This window comes from Drosophila grimshawi, unplaced genomic scaffold (assembly GCF_018153295.1).
Source record: "Drosophila grimshawi isolate 15287-2541.00 unplaced genomic scaffold, ASM1815329v1 contig_311, whole genome shotgun sequence".
In the NCBI taxonomy this organism is placed as follows: domain Eukaryota; kingdom Metazoa; phylum Arthropoda; class Insecta; order Diptera; family Drosophilidae; genus Drosophila; species Drosophila grimshawi.
The window spans coordinates 25,560,511-25,574,170 of NW_025063098.1; the positions used below are offsets into that span (position 1 = coordinate 25,560,511).

The 13,660-nt window shown below is 36.2% G+C and overlaps 3 protein-coding genes and 1 long non-coding RNA gene across 5 annotated transcripts; 1 reads left to right on the forward strand and 3 right to left on the reverse strand.

The window, feature by feature from the left end:
* Positions 1–14: 14 nt before the first annotated feature.
* On the reverse strand, positions 15–8,027 carry LOC6568441 (lutropin-choriogonadotropic hormone receptor). 2 transcript variants are annotated; one of them, XM_032740490.2, is made up of 19 exons: positions 7,812–8,027; positions 5,391–5,841; positions 4,673–4,839; positions 4,532–4,606; positions 4,386–4,463; positions 3,588–3,662; positions 3,450–3,515; positions 3,310–3,378; positions 3,177–3,251; positions 2,995–3,112; positions 2,711–2,922; positions 2,345–2,536; positions 2,132–2,284; positions 1,933–2,078; positions 1,646–1,874; positions 1,390–1,585; positions 1,092–1,288; positions 851–1,024; positions 15–79 (listed from the first exon to the last, which is right to left on the reverse strand). In XM_032740490.2, exons 2-19 carry the CDS (start codon positions 5,628–5,630, stop codon positions 73–75), a joined length of 2,469 nt encoding a protein of 822 aa, XP_032596381.1. In that variant the 5' UTR covers positions 5,631–5,841; positions 7,812–8,027; the 3' UTR covers positions 15–72. The 2 variants fall into 2 exon arrangements, with proteins under 2 accessions (XP_032596381.1, XP_001994501.2); XM_001994465.3 differs by having other exon boundaries at positions 28–82.
* Positions 8,028–8,407: 380 nt separating this feature from the next.
* Positions 8,408–8,936, forward strand: LOC6568440 (gamma-aminobutyric acid receptor-associated protein). The gene has a single exon (XM_001994464.3). The coding sequence runs from the start codon at positions 8,464–8,466 to the stop codon at positions 8,839–8,841; it is 378 nt and encodes a 125-aa protein (XP_001994500.1). The 5' UTR covers positions 8,408–8,463; the 3' UTR covers positions 8,842–8,936.
* Positions 8,937–9,278: 342 nt separating this feature from the next.
* Positions 9,279–13,018, reverse strand: LOC6568439 (chorion peroxidase). The gene is made up of 7 exons (XM_032740491.1): positions 12,813–13,018; positions 10,974–12,188; positions 10,567–10,894; positions 10,126–10,282; positions 9,899–10,057; positions 9,521–9,840; positions 9,279–9,451 (listed from the first exon to the last, which is right to left on the reverse strand). The coding sequence occupies exons 1-7, from the start codon at positions 12,934–12,936 to the stop codon at positions 9,385–9,387; spliced, it is 2,370 nt and encodes a 789-aa protein (XP_032596382.1). The 5' UTR covers positions 12,937–13,018; the 3' UTR covers positions 9,279–9,384.
* A 241-nt stretch (positions 13,019–13,259) lies between these two features.
* LOC116805838 lies at positions 13,260–13,601 on the reverse strand. Its single transcript, XR_004365420.1, has 2 exons — positions 13,542–13,601; positions 13,260–13,451 (listed from the first exon to the last, which is right to left on the reverse strand). It is a non-coding gene; the product is annotated as an uncharacterized LOC116805838 (long non-coding RNA).
* Positions 13,602–13,660: the final 59 nt, after the last annotated feature.

A 13,660-nucleotide genomic window follows, 5' to 3' on the forward strand; every position in this document is an offset into this window, starting at 1 on the left:
TAACCATTTTGCTACATTTCCATTTTACCAGAGCAAAGGACGGAACCAATGTTAACAGTTGACTGTTTAGCTCTAACATCTGCTAAAAATAACAGAGAGAAAGCTTTAAGTAACCGTTATTTTTAAAACACATTGATTATGCCTGTTTGTATATACAACAACAATTATACAACTTTTTGCATAAATATATTCGGGTATATTTTTGTACATTATTTATTATTATGCATGATTCATACACAGACATTAAATCACATAAATATATTATGCATTATACATTAATAGGATTCACAATAAAATACGCGTACATATTGACCTCTAACTGACATTTGACTTAGAATTTGTAGGTTTATATTCACTTTTTAAAGCATTTGAAATGTGTTATCGAATGCAGTACATACTTTACGTAATGATTACATTTAGGTGATGCTTTTCAAAATAGCACTGGCTACTGTGGCCTTTAGGAAACACAACATTAAAACTGAACGTGATATCAATACTGGATTAAAAAGGTAAATATTTATTAATATTTGCTTATAGAAAGCTTTAGGTAAGAAAATATAACTAATACGATTATCACAACTAGCAATTCTCTATATTCTCCAGTTTACAAAACGTTTTACTTGTTTTACTTTTTTACTCCACGAACCCTTCCTTACTGTTCGTATATATTTATCAGATACTTTCGTATAATACATTTTTTCTTTCCTAATGCAAATCACAAGTTGTTTATTTGGGCTCAGTATGGATTTGAAAAAATCAAATAGAGAATAAATCCTTGAATATATCTTATTACTTTAAAATTGGCTCTGCCACATAATAAGCTCAAGTTGAAAAATATTATATCTCTTACACATAATCTTCATTATTTATCAGCATTTTCTGTGTCTCGGCGCCCGCACCATTTGGAGCCTTGTGGGGAAATGCATTTGGTTGTTCAATGGAGTTGCGTATGGTGAAATGTGATGTGTGAGGCATCGAGTCACTGTATTTGTATTTCATCACGCTCTTGCGACAAATTCCCAATCTGTGAAAATAAATGCGGATAATATTGAGAAACCGACAACTTCTTTTATTTATTCACAGATACTCACTTGGAGAATAAGAGGAACAAATCCTGACGATACTGAGATGTTAAGATGGCATACAAATATGGATCCGCACACGAGTTCAACGGATAGAAGAATACCAATAATATTTTCGACTTTGTAACATTGATCAAAGGGTAGCCTGCTAAAGCAGTAAGGCCAAAAAATGCAATTGGTGCCCCACAACTAAAATTGATGAATACCTGTGCAAAGCAAAATGTTTAAGCATTAGTAAGTTTATATATAAGCCTAACTGAAAAATATATTTAATTTTCATATAGAATTTGACTGCAGATAAACTCACCAGAAGTGCCATTTTCTTGGCAATACTCATCTCGCCGGGATTGTTCTGACGTGCATTACGCGTCTCCTGGCCAAGAGATAGATAGATTTGCGAATAGCATATTGCAATAATAGTGAATGCAATAAAATTGCTACCCAATATCATTAGCAAATATACCGAGTCGTATATATCGCGTTGCTCCATTGGCAGGCAAATACTAAATAAAGTTCAACTTAAAGATAATGTTTGGAAATTGACATGTGTGCTAAACTCTCACCTAGTTGATGAATAATTACTGATACCAAATAGGGGCAGGGAGGACATCGTTATGGCGTAAAGCCAACCAGTTATCATAATTACAGAAGCACGTCCCAGTTTGATACGTTTATTTAGATACATTGCATGCGTGATGGCAAACCAGCGTTCAATTGTGATGACAGTCAGGGTAAACACCGACAAATGACTTGCAAATACGGTTAAAAAGCCGGCGACCTTGCAACCAAAACCTGCAGAAAGTCTTATGAAAACCAAAGTGCTTTTGCATAAATTACAATTTAGACATACCGTATTGCCAATCGTAGGCGTAGTTAAAATATTGTCCCATTGAGTGTGCATCAATTGATGCAATAAGCAGCAAATAGAGACCCAAGCATAAGTCGGCAAAAGCCAAATGGCATATGAGAAACCGTGGCACAGATGGGCTCTCCGATCTAAAACATACATATCTTATTCACTGTAAATGCATATGGTTTGAGAAACTTACTTAATCGATAGAATGACAGTGAGGACTGCTACATTGCCCACTATAGTCAAGGCAACAACAATCCAAACAGCTATGCGCAGCCACTCATAGCCCATGACATCCTCGCATGGATTTAGGGCATTCGGCACGGGGTAACACTCAATATTCGGTTTTCTACATTCAAATGGAAGATTATTAAAGAACTTATCACAAATACATTGAACAAATACCCACCTGAATGTAAAGTTGCCGCAAAACTCAGTCATTTGATTATCATCTGGATTGATTGTAATCTCAGTATGGAAAACTCCAAGGTTGTTCATTGTCGCATCAGCCATATAGTCATCCATATTGGGCAAAGCTTCAGGCGAATCGATGAGCTCATTGTTATTCCAATCGCCATTTTCAATGCCCCAATTGCCTTTCCTAAAAATTAATTCAAAATCTTTTTATCAGAGGCAGAGCTATTTTGGTTATATTGTTATAGAAATTGGGTTGGACGCGGACTGGAATTTAGCCAAGAAATATTTAAAAAAGAAATACCAATTGAATTGTCGTGTATGCAATATTCATGACCATCTATAATTGACCATAGCCTACCCATTAGGCATCCCAACCGCATCCTCCATTGATTTGGTAGGTATTATAATGTTTGTTGCAACATTATTGTGCATATCTCGATCACTTTTGCACTGCTCCTGCAATTTACGCAATTCTTCCTCGTGTTTCTTGTGTCTTTGGGGATCGTGTCTCGAGGGGAATTTAAACGCACAGCAATGGAAGGAGTGTGTTAAGTGTGCTTTCTGCAAGTTCTGCGAAAAAAAAGTAGTTCTTATTTTCTGGTTGTCATCATTTATGCCAATGAATTTGCGTTAATGTTTTACCTGAAAATTATATATGGAGGGTATCGTTTTCAAAGTGTGCGTATTCATTATGTATAATACTTCGATGGTCTGGAGTCCAGCAGCTGGCAAGCGAACCAGCGAAGTACTCGAGAGATCACTGTGAGTAGATAGGAGCGGTAAATATCACAATACCAATTTTGTTAGATTATTGTTACACTTACAGTTCTGTCATATCTATGATGCCATTGAACGCATTCGGATGAATCTCGCTAAGTCTGCGATTTTGCTTTAAAGAACTATATATTATGTTAATACTTTCCAATTATCGTTAATTCTATTTTAATTTTTTCTTACAGTTTTGCTATTTTAGAGTCGAGGAATGCGGAATCATCAATATAGGTTATGTCATTGTTTGCTAAAACGCTAAACAGTTAAATAAAGACATAATTGTTCTTACTAATGAGAACTATAACTATTTCAATATTTGTACTCACAATTGTGCAGTCTTCACTTGAATCGATTTGGATTCAATTCGAGAAATTTGATTATTATCGAGATCTCTATAAATGTAAATATTTTGCAATAATTAGATATATGTATAAGTAATTCCATAATCAATAAGATGCACTTACATCATTTGCAATATAGTATTGGGTGGTAGGTGTCCAAGATCGGGCACGCTTGTCAAACCACTATTTATAATGCGTCTATATGAAAAATGTTAATAAACGCATTAGGAATTTCAATTTAATTTAATGTTACCACAAATTTTAAAGATTAAATCACACACACACACAACTAATAAAATAAAAACTGTGCTGACGCGAGATTTATTATCTAAAAATAAAAGCTGAACAATGCTTGTGTATTTATCAACCGTATCTAAGTCATAGCGAACATGACAACACAAAACCTTTTCAACTCCGACCCACTTTAACATTTAATGCACCCAACTGGCTGCAAGGCTTATGACTTTATATTGGTCTTGTTTACAGTTGACCAACTTTAGCTTTATAAAGTTAGTTTGGTCTAATTATAATTTTTCTGGGTTGCCTCAATCATTGCAATAAATGTTTGACTAATTTACTTCTTAATCTTATATTACAAGTATATGTAATCTATATTTGAAATTGTAATTTAATTTGTTTAAATTTACTTTCGAAATTTTAACTTGTAATGTTTTTTATTTAATATAAGTAATCAACTTTCTTTACATTTATTTTCAAATTATAATAATCTTGTTAAATGGTATGTAAACTATAAATACTTAACGTTACACTAATAATAATATTATTCAAGTAAACTATTTATAAGCTAACAATAGTAACTAATTAACAATAGTAACTAATGTACACAAATTTTTATATTTGTGGATATTCTGAGGTCGTAGTTATTTATATAAAAAGGAAATTGATTTTATTCTCACTTACATAATATCAATTTTATTCGAAATTCCCTCGAAAACATCTTTGGAAAGGTACTTTAGTTTTGGCGCATTTGAGATATAGCTAACAGATAACAGAGCAGTAAAGAAAAGTATATCAATTTCACATATGGCATATACTTTACTACTTACATAGTGCGTAGAATCGTTAAATTGGAGAAGGCACCGTTCTCAATGGTCTCGAGTTGCGGACAGTCCGTAAAGGCACTGCAACAATATAAGATAATGAAAACGTGGAAGCAGTGGAATGATGTGGCTGAAAGGACTACTCACACATCCAGCAATGTGCTGGCATACACCTTCAATCCGATGGAGCGTAGCCTCGGCAAGCCCGCTGATGCAATTGTTAGCCTTTGGAGGGGCAACTTCAATGTTTGTGGCACACGTGTCAGCGCCTCACCCTCGCAACGGCACTCGAACTCATCCTCCGGAAAAAGGTTCTGCACACAGATTGGCATTCGTAAATTTCATAATAATGATATTCAATTGGGAGAAGGTATTTTAAATTTGTTTTCAGATTTGCATTTCCATAAAGTACATAAATCACATATTCTTGATCAGTAGTCGAGTCGATAGAGTCCGTTCATGTCTCATTCATTCATTTAACCTTATCAGCTTGAAATCATTCTAGATGAAACTGTGTACATATATATTCCTCTTACTGAAGACACTAAATATCCCCAATCGGTCGAAAGATGAGTATTAAGACGTGTTAGTCTGCGCCCATCTCGATCAAGAAAGAAGACTTATTTGAGGCTCACCAAAGATTCCATTCTACCGGAATACGCAACGAGTTTAGTCATTGTTCATCATTACAATAATTATATAATCGTCTTTCACTTACTTGATTGGTTGTAATAATAAATACCCAATACAAAAATGACAATAGATTCTAAGGTTTCCTAGCCAATAAAGTCGCTTAAGACTATATATGTACTACGTGTTTAGACGTTGGTTAAATACAATTATTATGTGGTCGTCTAGCACTTACTTGATTGGTTGCTTCCCAGCAGCAACACTTCCAAACGGAAGCATCGGCGGTCGGCATCGGTGTCGTGTCTGTGGTATAAGTTTCATTGCCATCCTCAGCTGGCAGAGCATTTGGATTGGTATTGAAGCCACTGCTGCTGTCATAGCAGTTGGTGCTTGCCTGATGAGCACAGCAGACGAGCACCCAAAGCACAAATAATGTTAAAATATCAAATTGTAATCCAAATGTTGTCCACTTCATTTTTGTGATGCACTTTTATTATATTATTCTTATTCTTATTATTGTTATTTTGTTGTTTCCTCTCCTCAGCTTGCCGTTTAATTAGTTGCCATTAGCAAATGTGTGAAGACCAGCTAGGCAGTCAACACTGTAGTATAAACTAGTTTCGCAATGCGTCTTCGCATGGTTCATTTTATTTGCTTCATTTTGGACCAATAAGGCGTATTTGTTACTGAAACGTGTTTTGCAAATAAAAAGTAAGTTCTCTTAATTAATTAATTAATTAATTGTTGATGGAATGCCAGATAAAATAGTATAAGAAATAACATGGTAAAAGAAAACGAATTTAAGATTAAAGCATTGTCAAAATAAATCGTTTAAAATAAGAAAATTATTCACAATTAAGAATTACACCCAAAAAAAAAACGGAATATTTCGTAATCAGTCAAAAATCGATATGACTAGATATAGGTACATATATAAAATACAGTGTATATACTCACACAGCAGGCATACAAACATATAAATAAATTTACAAAACACCGCCTCAAAATTTTTGCACCTATTGATGAAGATGTGAATTAAATTTTCACGTATGGCGACGAGCGCATGTTTGATTGACTTTTCAATTTATACAAAGTTATGATTGGAATCCATGAATATTGTTTAACATGCAAACTGTCATCGACGAACGAACAAATATACCAAAAATTAAAAACACAAACAAAAATATGTCCAGACAATTATTTCACTTAATTTAACATTAAATGGATAATAATATATTGAGCAACGGCTTTCAAATTGTGCTTGTCATAAGATCAATCGCATCATAATTCAATTTTTGTCAATATAGTATAAGAATTATAAACAAATATTAATTGCGTGTATTGTCTGCTATTTAATTGTTATAAATATGTGGGACTTTTTTATCTTGGCCATGACAAAACACACTGAACCCAATATATTTCTGTTTAAACTTTTTTTATTTAACATGTATACCCGATCTCAATCTACTTTTTCAATTAACATATAGGACTGTAAACATAAAAAAATTTGCACTCGCCTTATCAGTTGTATTTATAGATGCACCTGCCTGTGTGAGTCTTACGGAATCGCCGTGAATTTTGTTTATCTTTAATTTATTTTCGATATTCGATATATCTAACTAGTGCAGTAATAAACTCATATCAACAAGCTTTAAGAAACTATTTATTTAAAAAAAAATTAAGCTTAATCTTTAGCAATAGCACCTTTTTTATAATTATATCCCAAGTTCAGGTGTCTTGATGCCAACTCAAGGGCAAAGATGTTTCTTCTGGTAAAACAAAGTAGGGGCAACAATGAAAGCGATGCCGACAAATGTACGCCGATTTCCACATTTCTTAATTAACGCATATTTGTATGTCAAATAAACACAGTCTGTTTTTTCTTCTTTTTTTTTCGACCACCTGATTAGAATCATAATAATTTAACGTGCTTATAAAGACTTGTTTGTTTTGTGTGTGTAACAAAATTTATTTCATTTTTTTTTTTTTTTTTTTTTTGTAAATGTGCCGTAAGCTATATTTTGTTGCATTTTAATTTTTATTAAGTTAAGCCACTGTATTGAATTTTTTAATTAGCAAATAACTGAAAGCAAACTGTACTTTGAGCTTCATTTGATGATCTGATTATCTTTGTGAAGTACAATTTGAACAAATTCAGTGTAGTCCAGTTAATAAAAAAAAAATCACCAAAATTTACATAACAAAACGTGTTTTCAAGTAAATTAAAATATTCAAACTTTGAAGCCAAAAATTTGATTACATTCACACTAATTTATGATATACACAAAACTAGAAAACGTTTCGGAAAATAATCGCTTTTCAAATCACTGATTTTTCTTGATTTCTATTTGCACTGAATTGTGTTCTTGGCGCGTTTATTCTTAATTTAATTGTGTTCACTGTAAACTTTATTCAAATCGATTCATTTTGATAAGCACATCAAACTATGAACTATATTTCACTTGCATGCACAAGTGCATCTGTGTGTGTATGTGTGCACTTTTGACTTTTACGAAATGCTAAAATAAATACACAATCTAAACACAATTTCAGCACAATTTCTATTTGGTTTATTCATTTTTTTATTCAATTTTTTTCTGCCAAAAATCCATTTGAAATTTTATAAAAATATATTTGTAATTACATTTTCACTTACCTACGCGTTTAGAATTAAATTAACCGTAAAAAAATTACACTTAACGGGAATTGTACTATATGACATGTAAATAGACCAGCGTGAACAAAAGCAAATAGCTCATCTTGCAAAAAAAAATAGTGGGCAGAATAAGCTCTAATGGCGCTCGAAGCGTAGTTCCGTCCGCGACACTGCACCTGTTGAATGGCGACAACTGAATCAACTGTTCAGCAAGAGCAGCTTCATTAGAAACCGGAAATTGCAAAGTTTACGAATCGTGCGACATCGTCTCGATATGAAAAAAGAAGCACGAACACTGGCCGAGAGAACTTTCCAATCTGGCCGCTTCGTATAACTGTTATATATGTTGAGTAAATAAGCGCCGAAGAAAAAGCTTTCTGCGTTAAAAACTGGGGCGCTTTTACACAATACTGTGTGTTGCATGGTGAAAGCTTTCGCTTGCGTTGGCAGCTCGGTTAGGGTAGCTCGTCGTAGCTCGAATCGAATTTGTCTCTAAATATAGTAAGCGTTTGGAAGGGATTCGATTTTGTCAATAAGTATACGAAAAATACCATTCACAAGTTATATTCGAGACTCCAACGATATTTACGAAAAACATTTCAACTCATTTTTCCTTTTTATTAACTGATGACCGAGCAGAACCGGTGCCATTATGAATATCAACTTTCAATTTAAGAAGGATCATTCATTTGAGAAGCGGCGTGCAGAGGGTGACAAAATACGCCGTAAGTATCCGGATCGTGTGCCACTCATCGTGGAGAGGGCACCGAATACCCGACATGCTGTGCTCGACAAGAAGAAATTTCTGGTTCCCAATGATCTGACAGTGGGTCAATTCTATTTTCTTATACGCAAACGCATTCAACTGCGACCGGACGATGCTCTATTTTTCTTCGTGAATAACATCATTCCACCAACATCGGCCACGATGGGCTTGCTGTATCATGAGCATCGCGAAAAGGACTACTTCCTCTATATGGCCTACTCCGACGAGAATGTCTACGGACAGGAACATCAGACTCAAACGTAGCTCGTCAAGACCGACACCAGTTTATCCTTCAACATGGTTACATCCACATAAATTGCAGTCCATCAATAAAATTCAGTTTCACAGTTGAAATTCAACAATGTGCTTAATATTAATGACTACAAAAAGTGATATTTGAAGGATAATTGCTCCTAGAGGAATTATAAATATAATAAATCAATAAATTAATATAAATATGATTTTACTGTCCTCCAGTTACAATTACTGATGAAAAATAAATAAAAACAAACATTTCTCAGTTAGTTGATGCGTTGCCCATAAAATGACTCCTACTTAATTTCATAGATTTAAATTATATAATTTGTTGGCATTTATCAGATATATACAATTATGTTTCTAACTCGTTGGGTATTTTAAAACAACCGGATCATTTTAAATTTGGTTTTTATAATTTTTTAGCCAATTCATACTTCAGACAGTTTCTTCATTCTGGTTATTATATATATTTATATTTTAAAATCTTTTTGAAAATGCATTGTTAAATAAGAATTAAGTAAAGCCAATTAAAATGAGCCGATAAATGCATTACATGCGCCAGGCGTTTAGATCGACTGAGGGAAGTCGCGGATCATCGCAATGCACCAGCTGATTACTGAAATGATGATGCCAAAGAATCCTTCAGCATATTTATTTACAGTTTAAAATTATTTTAGCTCCTTACCCAGGAAAATCGGCACGCACAAAACCTGCTGTGGGCACCGTGTGCAGTGTCAAATGATCGGCATTATCGCATATTAAACGTGCTATGCTCGCCTTTCGAAGCTCCTGCAATTGTGCCGGCTGAAAGGCAGATGGATTAATCTTCTTATCGTATTCATAGTAGAAGCGATCGCCATGCTTAAAGCGTGCAAACTGATCGGCAATAATCTCCGAAAATGTAATGCCAACGATACCATCCTCAATCGCTTGCTCCAGCAAGCCGCCAACCCACAAATCAATATCATCAGTCGAATGATAGACACGCGACAGCTTCTCACCAACCTAAGAGAAATCAAGTGGTTTTTAAATATATTTTATCAACGCTGCAAAATGAACTCACTTCCTTGGGAAACTGATCAAAATTTCGCAGTTTTGGTGCACCCATCACTTCGAGGTAATCGTTATAGCAGCGCAGTCCCTGATCGCGACCACGTTGTATATTAATGGCAGCCAAGTCCAAACCAAACGGACTATCACCGCGAAACAGAAATCGGCTCAGCTATAAATACAAATATAAAACAAATTCAAATTTCATTTTGAGCTTGTGATCTGCTTTGACAGACTTACACCCTGGGTTATCGAGCTATCAATTTGCTGCATTGGCTGTGCGAAAAGCGTTTGCAGCATATCATCAAAGAATTCACGTTTGCGCATCCTCGAAGGATTAAACATAACGTCGGGTATATTAATGATCTCATCGCGTATGCGAAACTTGCCATCGACACTGAAAAAGGCAGAGAAATCAGTAAGTTTTTATTAGAAATAATTACTTTTAAGATCATGAATTTGATAACAGATAAAAATTATTTAGATTATTTATCTATTTTAAAACACAGTTTAATATACGATTTTCAAGAGTTCTTTGAAATGTGTTTATGGAAATCATTGAATTATGATTGACTATGATATATATAGATAGATAAGTGTATTATAAGTTTTCAAAAAGTATTTCTTAAATTTTGAAGCCATTTTTATTATGCGTACAAAAACAATTTGTGCAACACTTGCCTTGAATGACCCATGCGAAAAGCAGCGCCAGAGAACTCATTTGTGATCGCTGGATTAACATCAACGCTATAGTCCGTGGAATATCCCTGATGTTGGGGCGTTAAACGGAATCGCTTGACTTGCTTCGGTCCAATTACAGCTGGCAGATACTCATTGTACGTGATGTGCTGCAGCTCAGCGATCACAATGCGTCGTGCCTCCTGATAAAGCCACTCATCGGTTGCCGTCGGATTCAGTTTGGCCAAAACATCGCAAATGCGATTATGTTCACGTGCAAACACTATTTGCAGTGTGATCAGCGAGATTATCTGATTTGTGCGGCCATCACCTTAAACATTTTATTGCCATCATTTAAATAACCTTTGCAAGCAGAAATATTTCAGAACAGTTTCACTTGACAAACTCACCCGACTTGAAACAAGATTTTCCTGGCTCATCGCTGCCACAGGCGCTTTTGTCACTCGTCAGGGGCAACAGATCGCGACCAAAATCGTTGAACATACGCAATCGGCCGCCGTGGAAGGTGCGCAAGTCGCGTGCCGCCTCCTCATTGGAGCCATAGACGGGTGAGGCATCGAGGAAGTGGGTCACCTTGCTGCGCTGTTTGCCATAGCTCAGCTGGCAGTCGGCACTGGGCACCAGGGAGAGACGCACCAGATTCAGACAACGCACACCAAAAGCGCCATAGAATTCATCGTTCTCGGCCACCGGAATGGGCAGGCAGGCAAAGTGCTGTTTGTCGCGGGGTAAAATACTTTGGCCTCCCGTCGAGCAGCACTGCACCAGGCCACCATTCTCATCGAGACGCACCGACGACGACTGGGAGACGTCGTGCGCCAAGAGCTGGCCAAATTGCATGATGAGCTGATTGCATTTGTGATGTGGACGATGCACATCCTCGAAGAGAATGCGTGAGATTTCACGGGCACTCGTCAGTGGACTGCCATCCTTGGCCTTGGCACGTGGCGTCCAAATGCCATCTTCGTAGGCGGGTGGCAACAGACGCTCCATCGACTGCCCGGCGGCACCCCAATGCGAACGCTGCGCCAACGGATTATTGCAAGTGCCGTCCAGACTCCGCAAATTTTGCCGACCACGACAAATGGGCGGTGCCTGGCAATGATGAGCCAGCGGTGTCTTTGAGAACTTCACCTGCACATTGTTCGTGATGAAATCATCGAGCGGCACCTGCTCCTTCTGACCGAACACCTGTGTTGTTATCACCTGCTCCAAGGCATTGTTTGACAGCGCAAAATTGTGCAAGTCCTCTTTGGGAGTCGAGTGGAAAACAATGCCGTGGATGAAGTCGGGATGACCACGTTGCACGGGAATTTGCAGATGTGCAACGCCATGCATTAGCTGCTCGAAATTCTTGCGCGCCTCCTCGAGCACATCGGGCGGCAGAATGGCGGGAAAGGCGGAGCGACGCTCCTTGCTCTCATGTGCCGTATGATTCTGGCCCGTTTCGCAGCAGAATCCAAATTTGCCAGCGGGCAAATCGCAAACTTGCGGCTTCTCATGCTGTCCCATTCGCACGTGGGCGGGACATTGGATTTGCGGCACACATTTGATGCCTACTTTGCATGGTTTGCACTTTTCCATCAATCCACTTTTGGTCACATCTTGGGGGAATTATTTTTAATGATTATTTTAAATTTTAGTCAACCTTCTATGCGATTCTTGCAGCTAGCAAATGCACGAACTCTTATGGAAAAGAAATATGTGTTCGAAGCTACAAAGTATAGATTTCGAATTGAATTTGTAATGGGATCATTTCTCTACTGGGTATTTAAAAGCTCTTCTCAAACTTCTTCTCTTTCTCCTCAGTACCGATCGCTCTTTGCATCCCTTTCTCGCTAAGGAGAGATCAACACTTAGTCATTCCATTATCCGTTCTAACTGTTTTTTTCACAGTTAAGCGCTCTCTCCGTTTAAATGTTCTTCTCTTTATAATTGTAATACTACCAATTTTGTTTTCGTATTTTAATAAAATGTCAAAATTACATTTTCATATTTTTTTATATTTTCAATATCATTTAAATATTCAACACTAAACCGGTAATTCTACATATGTAACTGCATAAAATAAGAATTTTTGCCATGTGCGATTTTTTTGTGTGTATGTAAGTACGTACATACACATATATTCACATACATATGTACATACATGCAGAATATAAAGTTTGAGTTGAAGTTTTGGCTATTAATTTTCAATACAACTGCCACAATCCAAGAAAAGAACTTACCTGAATCCTCATTATGCTTTTCCACAGTTTTTAAATCATTTTTTCGTATTGAATATGCAGCTACATATTGTAATGGCACAGATGTGACAACACAACATAACAATAAAACATATAAATTGCGCATTTTACAATTCAATTTTTAAACGAAGTTAAAATTTGCACGCAGAAAATGACTCCGCTATTACCATTTAACGGTGTTTCTTAATAGTGTGACCAGGTCCGGTAAGAATACAAATACCCACAACCCGACACAAGCATCCATTGCCCAAAAAATGGAATAACAAACCATATAAAATACCGACTTTTAGTATAAAATAAGGTTATATTGTATGCAGTAAAACAATCTACTGTCAACATCATATATATTATGTTAAATATTTATTTCTTTCCTGTGATTGTAAAATGTGTGTTTTTTTTCTGTATGTGAGTCCGATTTTCGAAATGCCACACTTCTAAAATTGATACTTAACAATATCAACGCTGAAAGTGTTAAAATTAGCGCAACGGAAAAGGCGAATATCGATAGTATCGATAACAGTTGAAAATCTATCAGTGTACTATCCGCCATATTTGTTCGCGTCAGTAGAGATGTCCGGCAACGCTAAAAATCGCTTTGTACAGGGCCAGCTCGTCGTCATGCTGAGAAATAATAATGAAAAATAAGTGAAATACACTGGATTCAAGAGAAAATGTGCACTAATTGCATGCAGAATATGTCAATCAATTAACCCATTGTGAATTAACCAACAACCAGTCGCTTTTTCACGCGTCCAACAGTAATGAATAGTTTTTTTCGGCAACGCAGACAAGACTTGGCACACAATTTATGGTTCGTACTCGTACCGAGC